Below are 18,889 nucleotides of genomic sequence, written 5' to 3'. Positions count from 1 at the left end.
TACCCGCCAATTAATCAAACCACTTCACCTCAGAGAGTGGATATAACTGAGTGAATCTTTAGAGATTGAATCTCTCTTTATATGCACTACATCGCAGGAACAAAAGCCGAACATATTTTTCACTACCTGGTGGTCCTGATGAGGCAAATCAAAGTGATTGTCTGAAATTAGTTTTAATGAAAAGAATTAAAAGCAATCAGAAAGTCAGGGAGGAAAAAAATATTAGAACTTGGGGTATCAAACAACAGTAACTGCTCAATATGCAGTCCCTTCGTCAGGACAAACAATGAGTAATAATTCAACTAAAGGCATGTCCCGTTAATGGCATGGCCATACTGATACGCAAATTGTGCCACACCAGTCATGACAACGCATAAAACACACAAACAGCAGCATTGATGAGTGAATTATACTGTATGAGGCATAACGCAACCTATTTTACTGAAGTTACTCTGACACTTTCAACAGCATTTTATTGACACCGCTGTCCAAGGCCAGGACTAATGGCTACTTCGCAAAACAACCATACACACTTGCATAGGCAGACACATGGGCATGCATACAAATTTGCACAGCAATACAACTGCAAACAGAGCGCCACACCTTTATTTACTTTAGCCTTGAGCACCAAAAAACTGCACATAGCTACTTCAGACTACATTTTGAGAAGTCCATTAGCCAGTAATGGCAAATGAAGCCAACAAACAGTGTCAGTGTGTGTAAAAAAAATGAAGTGAAGTAACCAACAGATGTCTACGACAAACAACTGATAGGGAGAATGATTGCAGGTATGGTAAAATTATAGGCTTCAGGATTGTATCATCCTACATATGTAGCAGTAAAGTAGCATTTTTCTGAGGCACAGCAAGGTCCCTGCCTTGCCTGCACCTGTTTTGGTGACTCACTGTGCATCACAGAGAAACAAAGTAGGGGGAGTGTCACTAGCAATCCTGCACTACACTGCAATTGTGGTGTCAAGATTCACAGAATTTTTCTTCTCTTAAGCCTGCCTGTGTGGACCTGGTCAGAAGTGCACTGCAGCTACTGTAGATCTGTGCTATTTTCGATAGCTAATGTGTGTGACAGACCTTTCAAAACCCTGTGTGAAAACAGGCATATTTGTCTTGTCTGTTTCACATTTACTTTCCATTCTCCCGACAACAGAAACATCTACTAGCACTACATGTTCATAGCCCAAAACAGCTCGATTTCCAGTCGGGTAAAGTAAATATCAAGGTTCTCACCAGTTATTTTTAAAGGGCGACCGTGGCTCAAGAGTTGGGAGTTCGCCTTGTAATCAGAAGGTTGCCGGTTCGAGCCCCGGCTCGGACAGTCTCGGTCGTTGTGTCCTTGGGCAAGATACTTCACCTACCGCCTACTGGTGATGGCCAGAAGGACCGATGGCGCGATATGGCAGCCTCGCTTCTGTCAGTCTGCCCCAGGGCAGCTGTGGCTACAACTGTAGCTTGCCTCCACCAGTGTGTGAATGTGTGTGTGAATGGGTGGATGACTGGATGTGTAAAGCGCTTTGGGGTCCCTAGGCGGGACTAGTAAAAGCGCTGTACAAATACAGGCCATTTACCATTTACCATTTATTTTGATTAAAGGCATATCCAATTATCTCATTACTTTACTCAGCTGGCATAAAAAGTAGGCATGTGTGTTCAATCTCTAATTTGAGTAATGACATTGTTAAAGCACAGATGCACAAATTATGAATGTTTTGTGGGGTTTTTGGACTACACTGTATCAACACAATAATCTGACCAGGTAGCCCGGTCTGAACTGTGCGAGGTGTTGATTTGGGTTAGGCAAGAAAATGGGGATCAGGCAAGACAATGAACCATTTTATGTCACAGAAAAGTGAAGTTGTATACAAAGGACATCAAAATTAAAAAACGCAGCTCTGTGGCTTCCTTGAAGTTCTAGTATAAGGTTCACCAGCTATTGTAACTAGCACGTTTAGCTGTGTGATAAACACATAAAGCCTTGGTTGCCACTATCTGTTTAAAATATTATCCCAAATCACCAGCTAGTGCCTCCTTCCTGATCACATTATAAGTGTAAAAGCAGGACTGAGTGAGGAGCAGTATCTCTATCAACAGATTCAAGATTTTATGATTCTATGATCACAAAATCTGACACTGCGACCACTGTAACGGGCAAAAAATATATCGTCCAAGCCGGGCACAAACAAGATCTTGATCCGCCGATGCCAAGATGTTACAAAGTCGAAATAAATTTCATAAATCTGACTACTTTAATATAGTAATATTCTACAGAGGCTTCAAGAGTACAGAGTAAACATGACAGGCTTTTGATGCAAAGCTTCTTAGGTTGATATTAGGTAGTGATGCAAAACCATATCTGTTGATTTAACTGTGTTTGTTGACTTTATAGCTACAGCAAGTGACTCAACAGTCTGCACTCCACTGTGTGTTATTTATTATTTTTAGCCTTGATTTAACAAAGTAGATTTTTCAATTAACATTCCACTCTCTGAGGTCTCTGCTTCTGGCTCTCATCTCTATGACTGCCATGTGTAGTAAGTGACAATAAAACTTAATAAAAATCAGCTGCTTTAAAACTGATAGCTCTGCATGATATTTTTTTTTCTGTTGCTGAATATGTGGAGATGAAGGGACACTGCTGCTCATGCAAAACTGTTGTTTCTGTTACAATGTCCAAATAATGTATTCGATTTGCTCTCAAACGCTATCCTGTGCCAGTGTGTGTTGGGAAGTCAGTGCGTTGGTGGGAACACTGTGCACCTACTCACTCACACAAATGCAAAGCTTTCTCTCTTTAACAGTGTTTCTTGCCAACTTTATACACAGCAGGATTAAAGATATAAAGGAACCTTGAGAGCAGCAAAGAAGACGAGGGAAAAAAGTGTTTTAAAAGAAAGAAAAGAGTGACAAAGAAACAGACCCCAAAACTCTGCTCCTGTTTCCACAGGCAGCCATTTTTAGACAGTCATCCATTAAGTCTGCTATGTTCCCATACTGTCAGCCCCTAGTGAAGCCAAAGAGGCCATGTCAGCTGAAGGCGTTAGGCAGCAGGCAGGTAGGATGCATCACAGCACTCTGAGCACTGTGGGAATTGGAGGAAGAAGGGGCGGAGCAGGTAGTGGACTATAATATGACTGTCACTGCAGGAAAATATCTTCAGAAAAAAGTAAGATGGATTATAGATTTAGTTCAACATGAAAAGATGGTTTTTAATAGATGGAAAAGAAAAGGAGGGGCAGAGAGACGGCTGCTGTGACGCAGCATAAAATGCAATGATACAAATATGAGGATAGAAAAATAGGGAAGGAACGAGTTTGCACTGGAAAGTTAAAAACTGAGCCTAATTTTGTGACTCAGGTGCCTTAAAAGATAGTGTACAAAGCCCTGTTTGTGTGTCTGAGCCTCACAAAGCTAAAGTGTGCCTACTGTCTGTGAGTGACTCACCTCTGGCCCCATGTGTTCAGTCTGTGTTGTGCGGTCAGTCATTTGGCAGTCTTTCATCTTCAGGGCAGCTTTGGCACTCTCCTGCACAGAAAACAAACACACACCCATCAGCCGTGTCCAAAATTTCACAAAAAAAATAAGCGAGAGAAACATCAAATATATATAAATGAGAACAAGCACTCTCCCAGCAGACTTACGCCATTTCCTCCGCTCACAACACTTGGTACAGCTGGCTTGCATGCTTAGTTAGCTATCAAAAGAAAAGGAAAAACTGCATCTCTGAACAGCCTTAACCATTTCTTTCCTTTGGCTGCATTTTCTGGAAATCAAAGAGGTCGTAAAAATGGGCTGAATTGCAGGAAAACTTTTCTCCAGCCAAATATTGGAGCATGGACCTTCCACAAAGTGTACCCTCAGAGAAGAATTCATAAAAATTGACAGGTAGCACTGTCCAGCTCACTAAGAAGGTCCTTCTACTGGATAATTAATAGGCTTCCTCTGGCAGATTTACAATCAAAGGATAGAGAGAAAAGCTTTGGCTCTTTTTCTTTAAATGCAGAACTTTTACCTTGACCGGGAGGCTGCCGGCAACTCCGGTGTTACCCCTGTATGATTATTTTGAAAAAAGCAGGATGCGAGTCCTCTGAATGAAAAGAGCTGAGCACTACTTCCACCGGGAGCACTTTATGACGATGTCACTAATCATTCTGACATCTCTGCCCTACGCTGCTCATGGGTTACAGAAGAGAACGGTTTGAAAGGTGCAGTGGCTATGAAATATTGAGAAATTCATTAACCTTGATTAAAATTCATCAACCAAATTAGGACTAGGCGTAAGGACGGGTTTATGGTAAGTACTCTAGAATAAAATGAATTTATGTTATAGTTCTTAACTCAAATATATACTGTCTACTTCAGAGTGAGCACAAGTAAGCTGACAGATTGAGTTAAAAATCAGTTTTCATTAATCATGCCTTTGAATGCATAAAAAGAAAAGGAAGGCTTTCTGCAGCTAAATGCTGCAGTTGGAACACGGTCCTTCAACAAAATGCACCAGCAGAGAGAGAAGAAAACTCATAAAAAGTGACAGCTAGTGATGGCCAGCCAGCTAGCAGGTCCTTCTAGGAGATAATTAATAGGTTTTCACTGGCAGATTTACAGACGGAGGCAGAGCGAGGAGAGCTTTGGCTATGAGCTGCCCTTTCCTTCAAATGCTGCACTTTAACTTAGCTGCAGCAGGAAAGGTTTCCCTTTTAGACTCTCTTACACAAAGACAGGTACAGATCCTCTGTAATGTTCACGCACACAAACTGCACAACTTCATAAATGTGAAGCAATGCCAATGCCCAAGGGCATATGGGGCAGATAAAACAGGGCTAGGCTGTGGATGCAGTGCGGATGAGAGTTAGATTATTATTATGCAAACAAACACGCAGACTTGTTCTCGTGACATCACACGAGCTGTATATGTTTGGAAATCGTATCCAGCTGGTTGCGGGAGCCAAAACATCTCTGTCAGTGAGAAGTGCCAAGCAGATGAATACACACTGTCAGCGGTGATCCGCATCTGTGTGTGTTCGAGCATGCAAAAGCAACCGCATACCCTAAACTCTGAGTGATAGAACCATGTGTGATCTAGGAGAATAAAATGAGAATGAAAGAGAAGAATTTTGATAATCCCAGCAGGAAAATGTCCCCATGTAGAAGCAAAGGAAAGAGAGAGAGGGAGGGAGAGAGACAAAGAGTGAAAAAAACAAGCAGAAAAGAACCATAATTATAGATTCAGGTGTAAAGTAAATACAAGAGGAATGTGATTAAATTAGATAAAGACTTGGACTGTTTTATGAATAGGTCAGGTGATATTCTATATTTCCGTTAGTATGATAAGTAAAACTCAAGTAAAACTTTACCCAAGTTGAGACCTCAAACTTTTGCACAGTTTTAAGTCACAGCGGGAGTGTTTCAGTAGCAGATCGTGAAGTTAGCATAGGGTCATTTCTTTGTGGGTCTTCAAATTAGGTAAGTACAACCTCAGATGAATAAAAGCAGGAGGAATATTACACTGTGTGATTATTTATTCAGAAAATTAAGCAAAGTCCTGTGAAAAACTATGTACTCCTTCAAAAGGAATTATGAGGGTAAGTAGCACCCAGGTGCTGCTAATCAAAGGCACTTGATTAACTGATCATCACCTCTATAAAAGCACCAGTTTTGCCTGTTTTCTGGTCTGAAGCATTCAGGTGCTTTAACATGATGCCAAGAAGGAAAAACTTCAGCAGTGATCTTGGAGGAGGCAATTGTTACTGCCCATCAATCTAGGAAGGGTTATAAGGTCATTTCCAAACAATTTAAAGTCCATCATTCTACACTTAGAAAGATTATTCACAAGTGGAAAACATTCAAGTCAGCTGTCAATCTTCCCAAGTGGTCATCTCGGTGCATCCACCCCAAGGTCAGACCTGCTGTGCTAAAAAATAAAATAAAATAAACACCCAAGAGTTACATCTTAAGGTGGATTTATGGTATTGTGTTTGTGTCTGGTTGTGCCTATACACAGCTTTGGAGACCGTCGTCTACGTGTGGTAGCTGTTTACTGTTACCAGTGATCAACGTCACAAACAACTGGTTTGACTACTCTTGCTTTACACAAAGAGCTGAAAAGTCCACTGCAGCCACTGACTTTGCCATGCTGTTTATTTTAATATTTGATGTTTTTCACACTACTTCCATTTGAGCTGAAGTCTTCTTCTACTCCGCTTCCTGCTCCACCCTACTTTTAAACCAGTCAGCACAATTTGGGAAAGACTGGACGTATGACTTGTGTGGAAGGATTGTTCTGCAAAGTTGCATCTGAACGACTCAGAAGATATCTTTTTCCAGTGGAGATGTTTAACAATAAATCACAGCACTACATATGACCAAAACAGAAGAGGATATCAACGCCACGATACATCGGCAATATCAACATGTGGAACAACTAACACGCAGAGTGAAAAAACAGACCACCTTTTGCTATATCGCGAACAATTAAACCTACAAACAATCTAGAGTACAAGATTTACCAAAAGGTTTTTTTATTTATCTACTTTTTCCTTCATTTCCACTCAAATACTGAACATGAGTGTGTTAAATATTTAATCATAACACATCTTAGCTGTAGGGGAACAGACTCATTTTGGTAATATACATTTTTTTGTAAGCAGAAAACATTTGACCAAACAGTTAAACTCTAATTTATTGAGGTCAGTTGTCCCATTATCATGACTGAGGGGGGATATGAAGGAGGATGTAGATCCCAGTGCAAAGGCATTCAATAATAGGGTAGGTCCAAAAATAATGTATGGGAGAGGGAGTGTGAAACACCGATGCACAGAAGAGAGACCTGTGAATAAATGTGTTTTATTTAGAAGCTGCAATGTGAAAAGGCTTAAAAAGGTGTTTTAATGTGTGAGTGTTAAGTCTGTTACACTGCCCATCAACACAAATTTCAGAGAGGAACATTGACGTTACACGTAGCCTACTGCCTGTCTGCCTGCCTGCCAGCCAGGCTGCCTGAAAATTGCTCAATTTTGACATTAATTCGACATTAGATGCGCACAGCACTGAAAACAGCACAGTGAGAAAGAGGAGAGAGGGGGATAGGTGCTGCTGACAGAACGCCAGAACGCGAAAGGACGGGAGCGAAAGAGAGAAAGAGTTGGGGGGGGGGGGGGGAATAGACGCATGTTCCAGAGAATGATCAAACAAACAGATGCCACATGAGACTCAAGTCTGGGTTAGACTGGCATCTCTTACAATACCGCTACAACATTGGCACATTATTCTACTAAAGCCTGGCACAATGTCTGCATTGCATTACATCAACAGAATAGGTGACAAATTGCAGACATTTTAATGGCATTTCTGCAGATGATCCAACAATCACGCTCCAGAGGACAGGAAGGAAGAAAAAAAAGGAAAACACTGTCAAGACGATACATTTTGCATTTACATCTCTATATTTCAAATAAATGGTGAGCACATTTAAAATGGAAAAGTCGTTGCTTCGCATCTTATACCTCTCGTTTGGCGGGAGTCCCAATAATTTTTTGTCATTACATTAAGCTGGCGTGAACGAGCAGTTTACATTAACGAAGACAGGCTTTCTGCTGTTGATGCTGTGACTTCAAGCCAACTATAAAACCATTCTCACATAATGTACTCTCTCTTTTATGGTCAATCTTTTCTAGAAGATCTTAAGAAGATGATAAACTGACAAAGCGATTTTAACAAAAGTTACACTTTCTAGTCCTTTGAAATCCGTATGGGTTTTTTTTTTAGTTAACATTTCTTTTAAAAGTTTGAACCCTTAAAATGTGCTTCAAAGAAAATTTGTCTTTAATTTATATCCTTAAAACAAATAATTCAAACACATTCAAGCTGTTTTAATTATTCATATCAAAGTTCCAAAAGACAAAGATGAAGAAAAAGACACTGTGATAGAGATAAAACACAATATATGAGCAAACCTTCCATGTCTAAAACTTTGAGTTGCTTCTCTTATCACCTACAAAGACATTAGAGTATTTTTTGGAAGGGAAAAATAAATATTTCACCTCACTGGATTCATTTATATTTACTAAGGGCATCATCAGAAGCTGTCACTTACTGTCATTTTATTCTACTTTTTTCTTGTGCAAAAAAGAAAGGAAAAAAAACCCCATGCCACATTGCAAAAGAAGGAACTCGGGCATCATTATCATCAAAAGTCTACATAATGTTTTGAATTACTTTTAGAACTAAGATCTTACCAGTTCGCTCTGGAGTTTCATAATCAGCTCATCTTTCTCTCTCAGTTGTTGCAGCAAGGCTTCCTCTCTGCTGGGATCCTGAACACAAGAAACAACAAACCATGTTTAACATTACAGTTTTATCTAAGGGACCATAAAGCCACCAAAGCAATGCATGCAGCCAAAAGTACATTACAGGGATGCTTGTATGTGATTCTCGGAGAGTTTCTGTGTGTATCTGCGGGTCTTTCACGTGTACTTATGAGTCTGTTGAGTGTTGCGATTCTTGCTGAGCCCTGTGTTTGTGTAATAAAGTTGTCATGCGGTGCGTTCTGCACGACTGTGATCTCCTCTTCTCTCTACATCACGGCGATAAACTCGTTGTGTCCTGTGGCAGCGCCCCAGAGCACACAGCAGTTTTTATTTGACCTTGTGTTGTCAGGGGATGTTTTTTTTTTTGCAGGGAAGATGAAGAGTAGCTCCAGAAGACATAGAAAATAATTAAACTAATGAAAACAACTTTATTCTTATGGCACCTTTAAAAACAATTTACAAAATGCTTAAGGGCAAAAGAAAAGAAATTATGAATGGTTGCGAACATGTCTTACATTAAAATCTGGTTGATATTTATGTTATAATTGTGCCGCTGTCCTCATTTAACAGTGTTAGTCTCATTTATCCAGTGCAAAAGTGAACAAAATAAATAAATAAAAACAATTTTTGTCACGTAAAATTAGTTGACGTGGAATCTTTTTTTTTTTTTTAAAGCAAAAATGTAAGCGTGGCGCCTCCTTTTCACTCTCAGTGTTTTCAAATGCCTAGTCATCTTCAGACCCTGCCTACAGTCAACAGAGAGCTTTGAGAGGATGGCTCATGGGGAAGTCAGAAATAAGATATAAGGCACAACAGTGTTCGCTAAAAATATTCAAGTTAAGTCTGCAACAGGCAGTTAGTTAAAATGTGGACAAAGAGCGACGCAATGTGAAGAGAGAGGGAACAAGAGAAAGGGGATAAGGAAGTGGGAGGAAACGAGCAAAAAGATAGAGAGTGCAAAATGACAGGCAGATTGTCATTACCTCTTCAAGGACATAAAAGCAGAAGAGGAAAAGAGGGGCAAGATAACAGGAGGAAAATGAGGGGGAAATGTGAGAAAAGGGGGACATTGATAGAGGAGAGGACAGAGAGGCCCTGAGGCTGAGCATGATGGTCTGAAACCACAGGGAGCCATCTAGCTAAAGGACACGCAGAGTCAGAGGGAGACCACAGGGAACCATATAGCTACATCGTCGTCCTTTAAATGACCTCTGTGATGCAAAAAAGACCCATCAAGCCTGACAATTTTCTTCAAGTCACTTCAAAATTCAGAGAAGTAAATATGGAACCTGTACGGTGAATCAGTACCGAACACCCCCGGGGATCGAGGGCTAGAAAAAAAATATTTCTGTAAGTCTGAGTCTGTGTAAGAAAAAGGATTGTGAAACTGTAAAGATTCAACTTTCTCACCCTTTACGTGTAAACCATGAGGAGGTTGTAATCTGCCTGATCACTGTAGAGTACAAAGTTTTGTATTGTACATGTTGACACTTATTCATTCAGTAGCTTTGGTTGACCCTTTGAGACAATTGTGACTTAATCAAGGGGAAGCTGGATGGCTGGATGGATGGATGGATGGATGGATGGAGGGATGGATGGATGGATTTTTGGCTGACAGACATTTTAAAAATAAATGAATGAGTGTGCTGTATCCGTGTTATCTGTAAAGATTTTTTTAAAGTATGTATAATATCTGATTGTTTTGGCTTCATGGTTTATGGTTTTCTGGCAATCATTTGTGGTTCAGGGTAATATAAATGAATTTTCAACACCGTATCTTTAAAAAGGGAAATAAATTAATGTTAATATAAAGTTTACTATGTAATGTTTTGTTTCGACATCCAGATAATATTCTTGCAGTAGTGCAGAAAAGAAAAACTCGCATGTTATCTTAGCCAGTCTGTTTTTCTGATTGGCTATAACACAAAAGTGACAAACAATGGTAGAAGTGCCAGACTAAGCACAATTTGTGCTGTTGCACAGTGAATAAAGTTAAGGATATTATGATGTACGCGAGGTGTTGTATGTAGATGGGTGATGTATGTGTCAGTGGATGTACGTGAGGGCATAAGGAGGGAGAAGTCTAGGCTGCTAAAACAAAATTAAAGAAAATATAATAGGAAAATAATAGTAAAAGGGAAAAAAACTAAAACTATTGAAATGTGATAAATATTTAAACAAAAGGATCACACCAAATGCTGTTAATCTTTTCAGGTAACCATTCACAGTGTTCCCTTGAAGTGTTCCCATTGAAAAGTGCCAGAAATTGTGGTGAACAAAACAAAACAAAAAGAAAAGAAATTTCACAGCATTCTTACTTCTTCAATTATAAAAACTTGGCCAATCATGAGAGGTCGAGTCCCAATAATTTTGGCAATTAAACAAAGTGGGGGGAAATAGATGTTTTTTGATCTTTGCGTGATAAGCTTGCAGTTACAGAGGTGGTGAGAAGGTTTCACACTGTCTGCAAAGTTTTTAAGGTGGTTTTTATTTTTTAACGGCTTCTTTATTTTGCAAGTCTAATTGATGTTGAAGTGTATGCAGGGGCCCTTACCTTGGCACACGATAATGGTCAAGGAGGACATAACTAAAAGCTTCACTAAGTGCTTCCACGGTAATAAAACCTATAAAAGAATACATTTTCCACCAGGAAATAGAAAAACAATTAACAAAAACAAAACCCAGTGGTGTTAAATCAGAATGCACTCTGTTTCCCTGCCTTTGCAGGGGAGATAACAGTATTTATAGATAATAAGGATATTATTTTCCTACTAAAGAACACACATACACACACACAAATTACTAACATGAGATTTGGATGGGACTGAAAAATCACTAACATGCTGTGACAATTACTACATTAGTCAGCCTCTAAAATTAATCTCACCCGAACAGGACTGAAGGCTGCACTAAATGAGCTGTCTGGCTACAACGGCACAGTTGGTATCCCTCATTGTCTTGTGTGTGCATTTCTATGTGGCTTATCTGCAGCTTTTAAAACTGCATGTATATGAGTAGTTATATGAAATGCTGAGAACAGGCTAATGACTAAATCCAGGGACACTTTATTGACTTCGTCGGTTTGTTTACGACCCAGAAAACACCTTAGGAGTAGAAACGGAAGAAAGACATGCGAGAGGGTATGTGAGAAAAAGATAAAACGAGTGATAAAGAAATACAGCAGCTTAATATAATCTCACAATATTGCATCTTAACCGCTGAAAAGATCCGTAGAACTCTGCTCGCAAAGAGGTGACCAGAGCGTTAAAGTCAAACGCTCGTGGAGAGTTCCTCTAAGAAGATCTGCCTTTTCAGTTCAGGCCATGAATGAGTGTAACAACAGACATGACAGTCTGAAGAGATGGTTTGATATTCAAATTTATTTAATGTGTCATGTCCGTACTCAAATGGCCAGCACAGTCACCAGACCTGAATTCAATATACAATCCAAGGGATGAAGTGGAACAGGAAATTTGCATCACAGATGTGCAGCAGACAAATCTGCAGCAACTGTGCGATGCTATCGTCGTGTTGACATCAGTGTTGAGACTAAATCCAATGCTTTATTGACCTAATGGGCTTCTTTATAGGACTGACACCTTGCGAGTATAAACAGAAGAAAGGAGTTATTGACAAGAACAGGGTTATGATTAAATCCAGGGACACTTTACTGAACCAAAATCTCTGAAGAATGTTTTCATCACATTGTTGATTATAAGCCACTAGAATGAACGCAAAGACAAAAGGGGTTCAACCCAGTACTGGCAAAATGTACCTAATAAAATGTCTGGTAAGTGTATACTGCACTTATAAATGCAGCAATAAATGATTTAGTCTACAATAATTCGTGGACATAAGTGGATGGCTATTGGCTGAACATGTGAAAGATTTTTATGCAATATTATCTTCCTGTTTCTTTATTCCCCTTTTAAACTTCTTTATAGTAAAACAAAGAAAAAAAATCTATTTTCATTTTATGTCTTGGTGTGGTGAAGGTGATGGCATGGCATAGTTCATACACAGGCCACAAATCATCCAATTTGTATCTACTACCTTTATAGTTTGGTTTGGTCATTTTTGAACAGTTATACAGTTGTCACAATTCTTCTCTGTACTTTTACTGGAAGGCAGACCTCAGCTTTACTTGAACAGAAATATTGCATTAATCCCTGAGGAATTACAGTGCAATGCAATTTTTATCCACGGCCCCTGGACATGCAGAGCCAAGCAATGCCAGGGCAGTGCACATACAAATAAGATCTCAACGTGATGAGCACATTTAAAGCTAAAATGAGAAATTTTATTCTGCTCGCCGAAAGAAGCGCCATAAAGTGCATTCAGTCACCCATCAGGTGGCATTCAAACCAATTTTTCAAGGCAGAATAGGATGGAGAACCCATGGCAGAAAAGTGGGGCATACAAATTTATTTCTAATGTGAACAGAACAGCCTCGGTGGGGCTAAATCTGATCAAAATCATTGGAGTGCATCCACTTTTGCAAAGAGATGTGATTTTGTAAAGCATTTGAGGCTCTCTATGCATGTAATCAGCAGTCAGTTGAAGAGGGTATGGGGATGAATTTTATTCCTCTTGTTACGAGAAATGATTCAACTTTTTTATTTTTTTTGGGAAACATCATTGAGAAAATGTGCTGGTTGTTTGTCAATTAGTCAACATCAAATTTTCTTCAATTTCTTTAACAAATTGGAGTTTTCTTGATATTGATGATATGGGTGTAAGCAAGAACAACATGACAAAATGCCTTCTCCGTGTTATCTTTATACCAATTTATCCAGCATTTAACCCTAACCTTGCACTTTAACTATGAGTGTTGGAGAATTAAACTAGCTAAAATGTAAAATGTAATAATAATAATTGACCACACCTGGAGTCTTACAATCGCACCACAGTTTGCCATAAGAGGGTCTCCCGGACAATTTATTTTTAGCAGCACTGCAGCATACACATGTTGGGAAGGGACTCAGAAACCCTAATTTATTAAACTTTGCTTTTAGTACAGACAAAAACAAAACACAAAACAATAACAGCTAATCTGATTTGACTTAAACGTTTCAGAAGCGTCCATAAATCTTAAACCCGCAGGGAGGCACTTCCCGTATTCTCGGCAGCTGTTTCAAATGCTCAGCCACCCTTTAGCTTTAAATGGATTCTTTAAATGGAGTCTCAGTCAGAAGCCGACTTCTTGATGCAGGTAACGCACGGAGAAAGCCTAATGTGTCATCACAAAGAAAGACATGAACTAAATTGTGAATCTATCACTCATAAGCCGAGATGCAGTCTCTGAGATACACGCAATTTCTCGTGAGAGATGGACTGAACATTCGGTTTTATCATTTTAAACCCGAAGGTTAAACAGGATGAAAAAGGAAAAATTCTTTCCTTTATACATATTACATCCATGCAAGTTTTTTAAAATAAATCTTAATTACGCAAATGACTCATTGTTTCTAACTAAAAAGTACATCTGTGGAAGTTCTGATCACGTTTTGAGAGTCTGATATGGTCACAGCTGAAAAATTACGAAATTAAGTACACTGAATGCCAGCTTAAGACTCCATGATTTATGTCCAGATATGGAATGCTTTCTGTTGGTAAATCATTTGCATAAAAACTGTGTACTTAGCTACGCTGTGTGGAAAACCCCCACCAGAAAAAAGCGACAAAGACATGCAGCACAATGTGGACTCCTCAACACAAATGAACGGTCTATAAACGTGATATGGCACAGTGTACCAAGACCAAATATAATTCAGGCATCTCACATATGGCTTCTTGGAGAATCCAGTACAGTTTGTCCAACCTCACTTTTCATTTCGTCACCAAAAAAAAGAAAAAAATTATATCACAAAGAGAAATGTGCAAACTGATCCAGCATATAGTTGCTTGCCTCAAGTATTTAATATTCACCCTGTATCTGAATCCATCTTCATTTCTATCTGCTTGCTGTCTCTGTTTATCTACTTTATGTCTGCCTTGGTAACTATATTAATAGCTTATTTATGCACATTGAAAAGGGCAAGAGAAAAAGCTTATATCAACAGCCCTACAGATTAGATGAAAAATATGTAGATTTGATTTTGTTGTGAACTTTTCCGTTTAACCTCCTGAGACCCGAACTCTTCCACGGCATGCATTTTTAATTTCTCTTTTATATTTGGGCTGATTGGGACCTGATGAATGTAAAAACAAAGAATTACCAGATTTATTTATTTTTTTACCTAATTTTTGTTTCTGAGAAAAATGAGGGCCACATATGAGGATATTCATTTAAAATTTTGATAGAACAGTAGCAGTATAATGTCCTCGTAAGTGGATATCAGGCCCTTGTAGAGCAAAATTGAGTATTTTGGTCTAAATAACCCAAAATGTGATGTTCACATATGTGGACGCCAGGTCCTAGGAGGTTAAGTTAAAAACAGAGAAGAGGTGATTCAAAATGTGTGATCTGCATCACATTATCAAGTCTTATCAAGAAAGGATAACAGGTTACTCTGACCTCGGTCAGCTGTCTTTTCAAATTAAATTAACTGTCAATAGCAGGTCACCATAATGTCAGTAGCTTTTAAAATAGATTTAAGTGGCTCTGGACACACCCATACACAAAGAAACCAATGGATATATCTGTAAAGTAAAGTCAAATTTTATTTATATAGCACCTTTCAAGACAAGGATCACAAAGTGCTTCACAACAAATAGCAACATAAAAAAAGTTAACTAAATCCAAGTCTGAAAAACGACAAAAAATGTGCTTACTAGACGTCTAAAACAGCAGTCTCCGACCTTTTTTGCGCCATGGACCGGTTTATGTCCGACAATATTTTCACGGACCGGCCTTTAGGGTGTTGTGGATGAATACATCAAAATAAAACCAGTATCGGCACCAAAAAAAGACCCAGGGAATCAGAGTTATAAATATATATATATATATATATATATATATATATATATTTTTTTTTTTTTTTTTTTTTTTTTAATAGATAGAAAAACACTAAAAACACTGAAACCCATAAATTTCACACACGAGCCTCAACTCTCACAGCCCGGCACCAAACGACTCATGGACCAGTACCGGTACATGGTTCAGGGGTTGTAAATATACTCACTACACCGGATTGACTGCTTGTTAATGCTGTCTTTAACAAGCCAAACACGTGGTAGAAGCTTAATGCACTTAGGCTTGGGGACATGATCAAGAAAACCTGCTGATATTCAAACCAAGCTGAACCAATCAGAATAGAGAAGAAAGGTGATTTAACTTTGAATTTTGCATGGACTCGTCTAAGTAATTCAGAAACGGCTGTTCCACTGAGAATTTTCCCACACGATCATCTCTAGGGTTTACAGAGAATGGCTCTAAAAAGACCATCCAGCAAGAAGCTTTTCTCTGGGGGAAAAAGCCATTTTAATGCCATACGGCAGGAAGACTGGCCAAACTGCTTCACACTAATAGGAAGGCGACTCAACTAACGACTTGTTAAAACCAAGGTATGAAAAGCATCTCTAAACGCACATTATGTTGAGTCTTGTAGCAGATGGGCTACAGCAGTAGAAGACCACACCATGTGTCCCTCCTGTCAGCTAAGAATAGAAAACTGAGGCTTTAATTTACACGAACTCACAAAAACTGCCCACAGAGGATTTGAAATATGTTGCCTGGTCTGATGAGTCTCAAGTTCTATTTCAACTTTCAGATGGTAGGCTCAGAATTTGGCAGAAAACAACATGGAAAAGCATGGATCCATCTTGCCTGTATCAACGGTTCAGGCTTGTGGTGGTGTAATGGTGTAGGGGATACTGTCTTGGCACACTTTAGGCCTCTTAGTACCAAGCAAGGACTGTTTAAATGTCCCAGTCTACCTGAGAACTGTTGCTGATCATATCCTCCCCTTTACAAACACACTGTTCCCCAGTATTGATGGCTTATTCCAGCCCGATAGCTAAGCATGTCTCAAAGCTCAGATCATCTCAAACTGGTGTCTTGAACATGACTGTGATGTCAGTCCAACAGAGTACCAGAAGGGGAGATTCACATCATGGATGAAGCAACTGTTTGATGCTATTGTGTCAATATGCACCAGAATCTCTGTACAATGTTTCGAGCACCTTGTTGAATCAGTGCCACAAATCATTAAGTCAGTTTTGAGGACAAAAGGGGGTCAACGCTGTACTAGCAAGGTTTGGCTAATAAAGCATCCAGTGAGTTCATATCTGTGTAAAGTAAGAACTCCACATCCATTAAAACTGAAAGAAAACATTTGGCTTGTAGGGAAATTTTCAAATCATTAAAATGTTTTCCTGTGAAGTCCAAAAGTTGAGTGCTGTGGTGATAGAAATAATATAATATATACAGTATCTGTACTTCTGAGGTTTAAAGCTGTCTCTAAAATATCACTTCTCGCTCTCTGACCCTATTAGCAAATCACAAATAATGAGCCATGGTTTCCTCCTATCAGCAGGTGTCGTGGAATCAGAAACACAGCTGTCTAGTTCTAAGGTAGCCCAGGGGCAGGGTGGCAAACTTTCCAGGCTTTATCATAGCACACAGTAGAATGGTCTAATTGGTAATTTTTTTTCTGCCAGCACCCCACATTGAGCTAAAACGTAATGAATAATTTGAGATGTAAAAAGACGAGTTACAATTTCACTATCAACGGTTTTGATTTTAACCCGAGAACTCGTATCACAGGACCACTGATGCAGAGGAGCAAAATTTGAAGAAAAAAAAAAGTGGAATTTGATGCTTGAGCCTTACAACAATTACTAAACACGCAGTTTCTCACGCAGTGTAACAGAGATAAACGGTTATCTGGAAAGAGAGATTCAGAAACGAGACAAAGGATGAAACGGGGAGATGAGAGTGGCAGTCTGTTCTGTGCTGCAGCTTAAAGAAATGACATTTTGTGCATCTCGATATAGCTGCGTGTTGTCTGTGTCAGAAAGGTGTGTATAACGCACATAGCCGCATATCTCCGTGCTTTCCTGAAAGCATGCATCCTTTTAACCCTCTCGCAGTGATTAGGGCATCACTGTGGGGAAAAGTCGGTAATTATAAATTCACAGTCCTCAGAATTATGCATTATTAATTTCTAATTACGCTGCATCTGACATGATGATAAGTGTTCCACTATAAAAAGAAGTTCACCGTGCTGCTGAAGCAAAGGTGAGTGTACACAAAACAACATTTCATCAGGTGCAAAACTTGCTGCCCTTGACATTTTTTTCTTTAATGAACACACTGGTGGAGTACACCTCTAGCGGCAACTCTAGCGGCAACTCTAGCGCGATTTCTTTTTTTCTGCTACTTTCTTCTAAGATACAGTAGAATACTTTAACTGGGACAAAATCTGGTAAAAATCATGTCATATGCATTGGGTCTAAATTAAACTAGGTCGCACTGTGACACTGCAGCCTCTCAGGTGGATACCGTAGATTATTTTTACACATGCCGAGTCGTTTTCTAGAGTGCCAGGGCAAATTCTCTTCTTCTCAGCCCTCCCTCTTGTTCTTCTTCCATCTTCACGCAGTATTTCTCAAACACCGGCTTCTTTAACTCTATCTCTCGTTCATCGCTTGGTCTCGCCTCCACCTCTTGCACTCCGGTGTTTATTTCCTCCCCTTTTCCTTATCAAGGTAATGTCATCAAACCGATTGCTTTGTTCTTGAATGACTACACTTCAGCTATAGCTCCCACACTTTTCCCAGCAGCTTTTCTCCCTCATCTCTTTTCTTCAGTCTGTTCCAAAGTAAGAAATACAATGTCCTCTTCTCAACATTGAAGCTTTTTCCTCATATGAAGTTTCTACTCAGGCGATATACTCTCTCTGTATTTATGTTGTTTTCAATTCATCTAGCTCTGTGAAAAGCTCAGCCTTTACCACCTACCTCTCTCCTATATATACACTTCTCTCAGTCATCTACCTCTGTCCCATCTTCAAGTTAAACTCATTTCCTGCAATTCTTGCTGCTTTCTCCCTGATTTGTTTTTATCTCTATCGATCGTGACCCTTTCCTCCTTTAAGAAAACTCTCCTGATCTGATGACAAGCACAGAGGATCTGCTGAATGAGTGTTTCATCTCTCTCTCTTGCTCTCTCCCAATCTATACCCACACACTCATCATGGCCACTTCATTAAGTACACCTGTTCAACTGCTCATAAATGCAATTATCTAATCAGCCGATCACCTGCCAGCAACTTAGTGCGTTTAGGGATGTAGAGATGCTGGACTTCAAACCCAGCATCAGAATGGGGAAGAAAGGTGATTTAAGGGGCTTTGAATGCCCTATAGTTGTTGGTCTATTACCGATCCAATGGGATCTTCCCACACAACCATCTCTTGGTTTTGCAGAGAATGTTCCAAAAAAGTGTAAATATCCAGTGGGTGTCATTCCTCTTGATGAAAAACTGGGATTAACTGGAAATGTTCTGTTTTTAACTGAGGCACGATACACACTTCCAAAGTCGAGATAAAATCAAACGTAGACATTCTAACACAAATCTACAGTACTCTGATTGATCTGTACATAGTAGCACTCCAACCTTTTTCCACAGA

The 18,889-nt window shown here is 39.4% G+C and overlaps 1 protein-coding gene across 1 annotated transcript in view; it reads right to left on the bottom strand.

The window, feature by feature from the left end:
* The window catches only part of ccser1 (coiled-coil serine-rich protein 1), a 127,521-nt gene that overhangs the window by 55,664 nt on the left and 52,968 nt on the right, over window positions 1-18,889 (bottom strand). The window contains exons 9-10 of the mRNA XM_006789766.3: window positions 8,246-8,323; window positions 3,456-3,536 (exon numbers count right to left, since the gene is read on the bottom strand). Coding sequence (XP_006789829.2) covers window positions 3,456-3,536; window positions 8,246-8,323 — 159 coding nt within the window. The remainder of the gene's footprint in view (window positions 1-3,455; window positions 3,537-8,245; window positions 8,324-18,889) is intronic.

The sequence above is a fragment of the Neolamprologus brichardi genome, chromosome 12 (genome assembly GCF_056152115.1).
Source record: "Neolamprologus brichardi isolate AB-2024 chromosome 12, ASM5615211v1, whole genome shotgun sequence".
NCBI lineage: Eukaryota > Metazoa > Chordata > Actinopteri > Cichliformes > Cichlidae > Neolamprologus > Neolamprologus brichardi.
The sequence above is the reverse complement of the archived record's forward strand: the minus strand, read 5'-3'. Positions and strand labels throughout refer to the sequence as shown.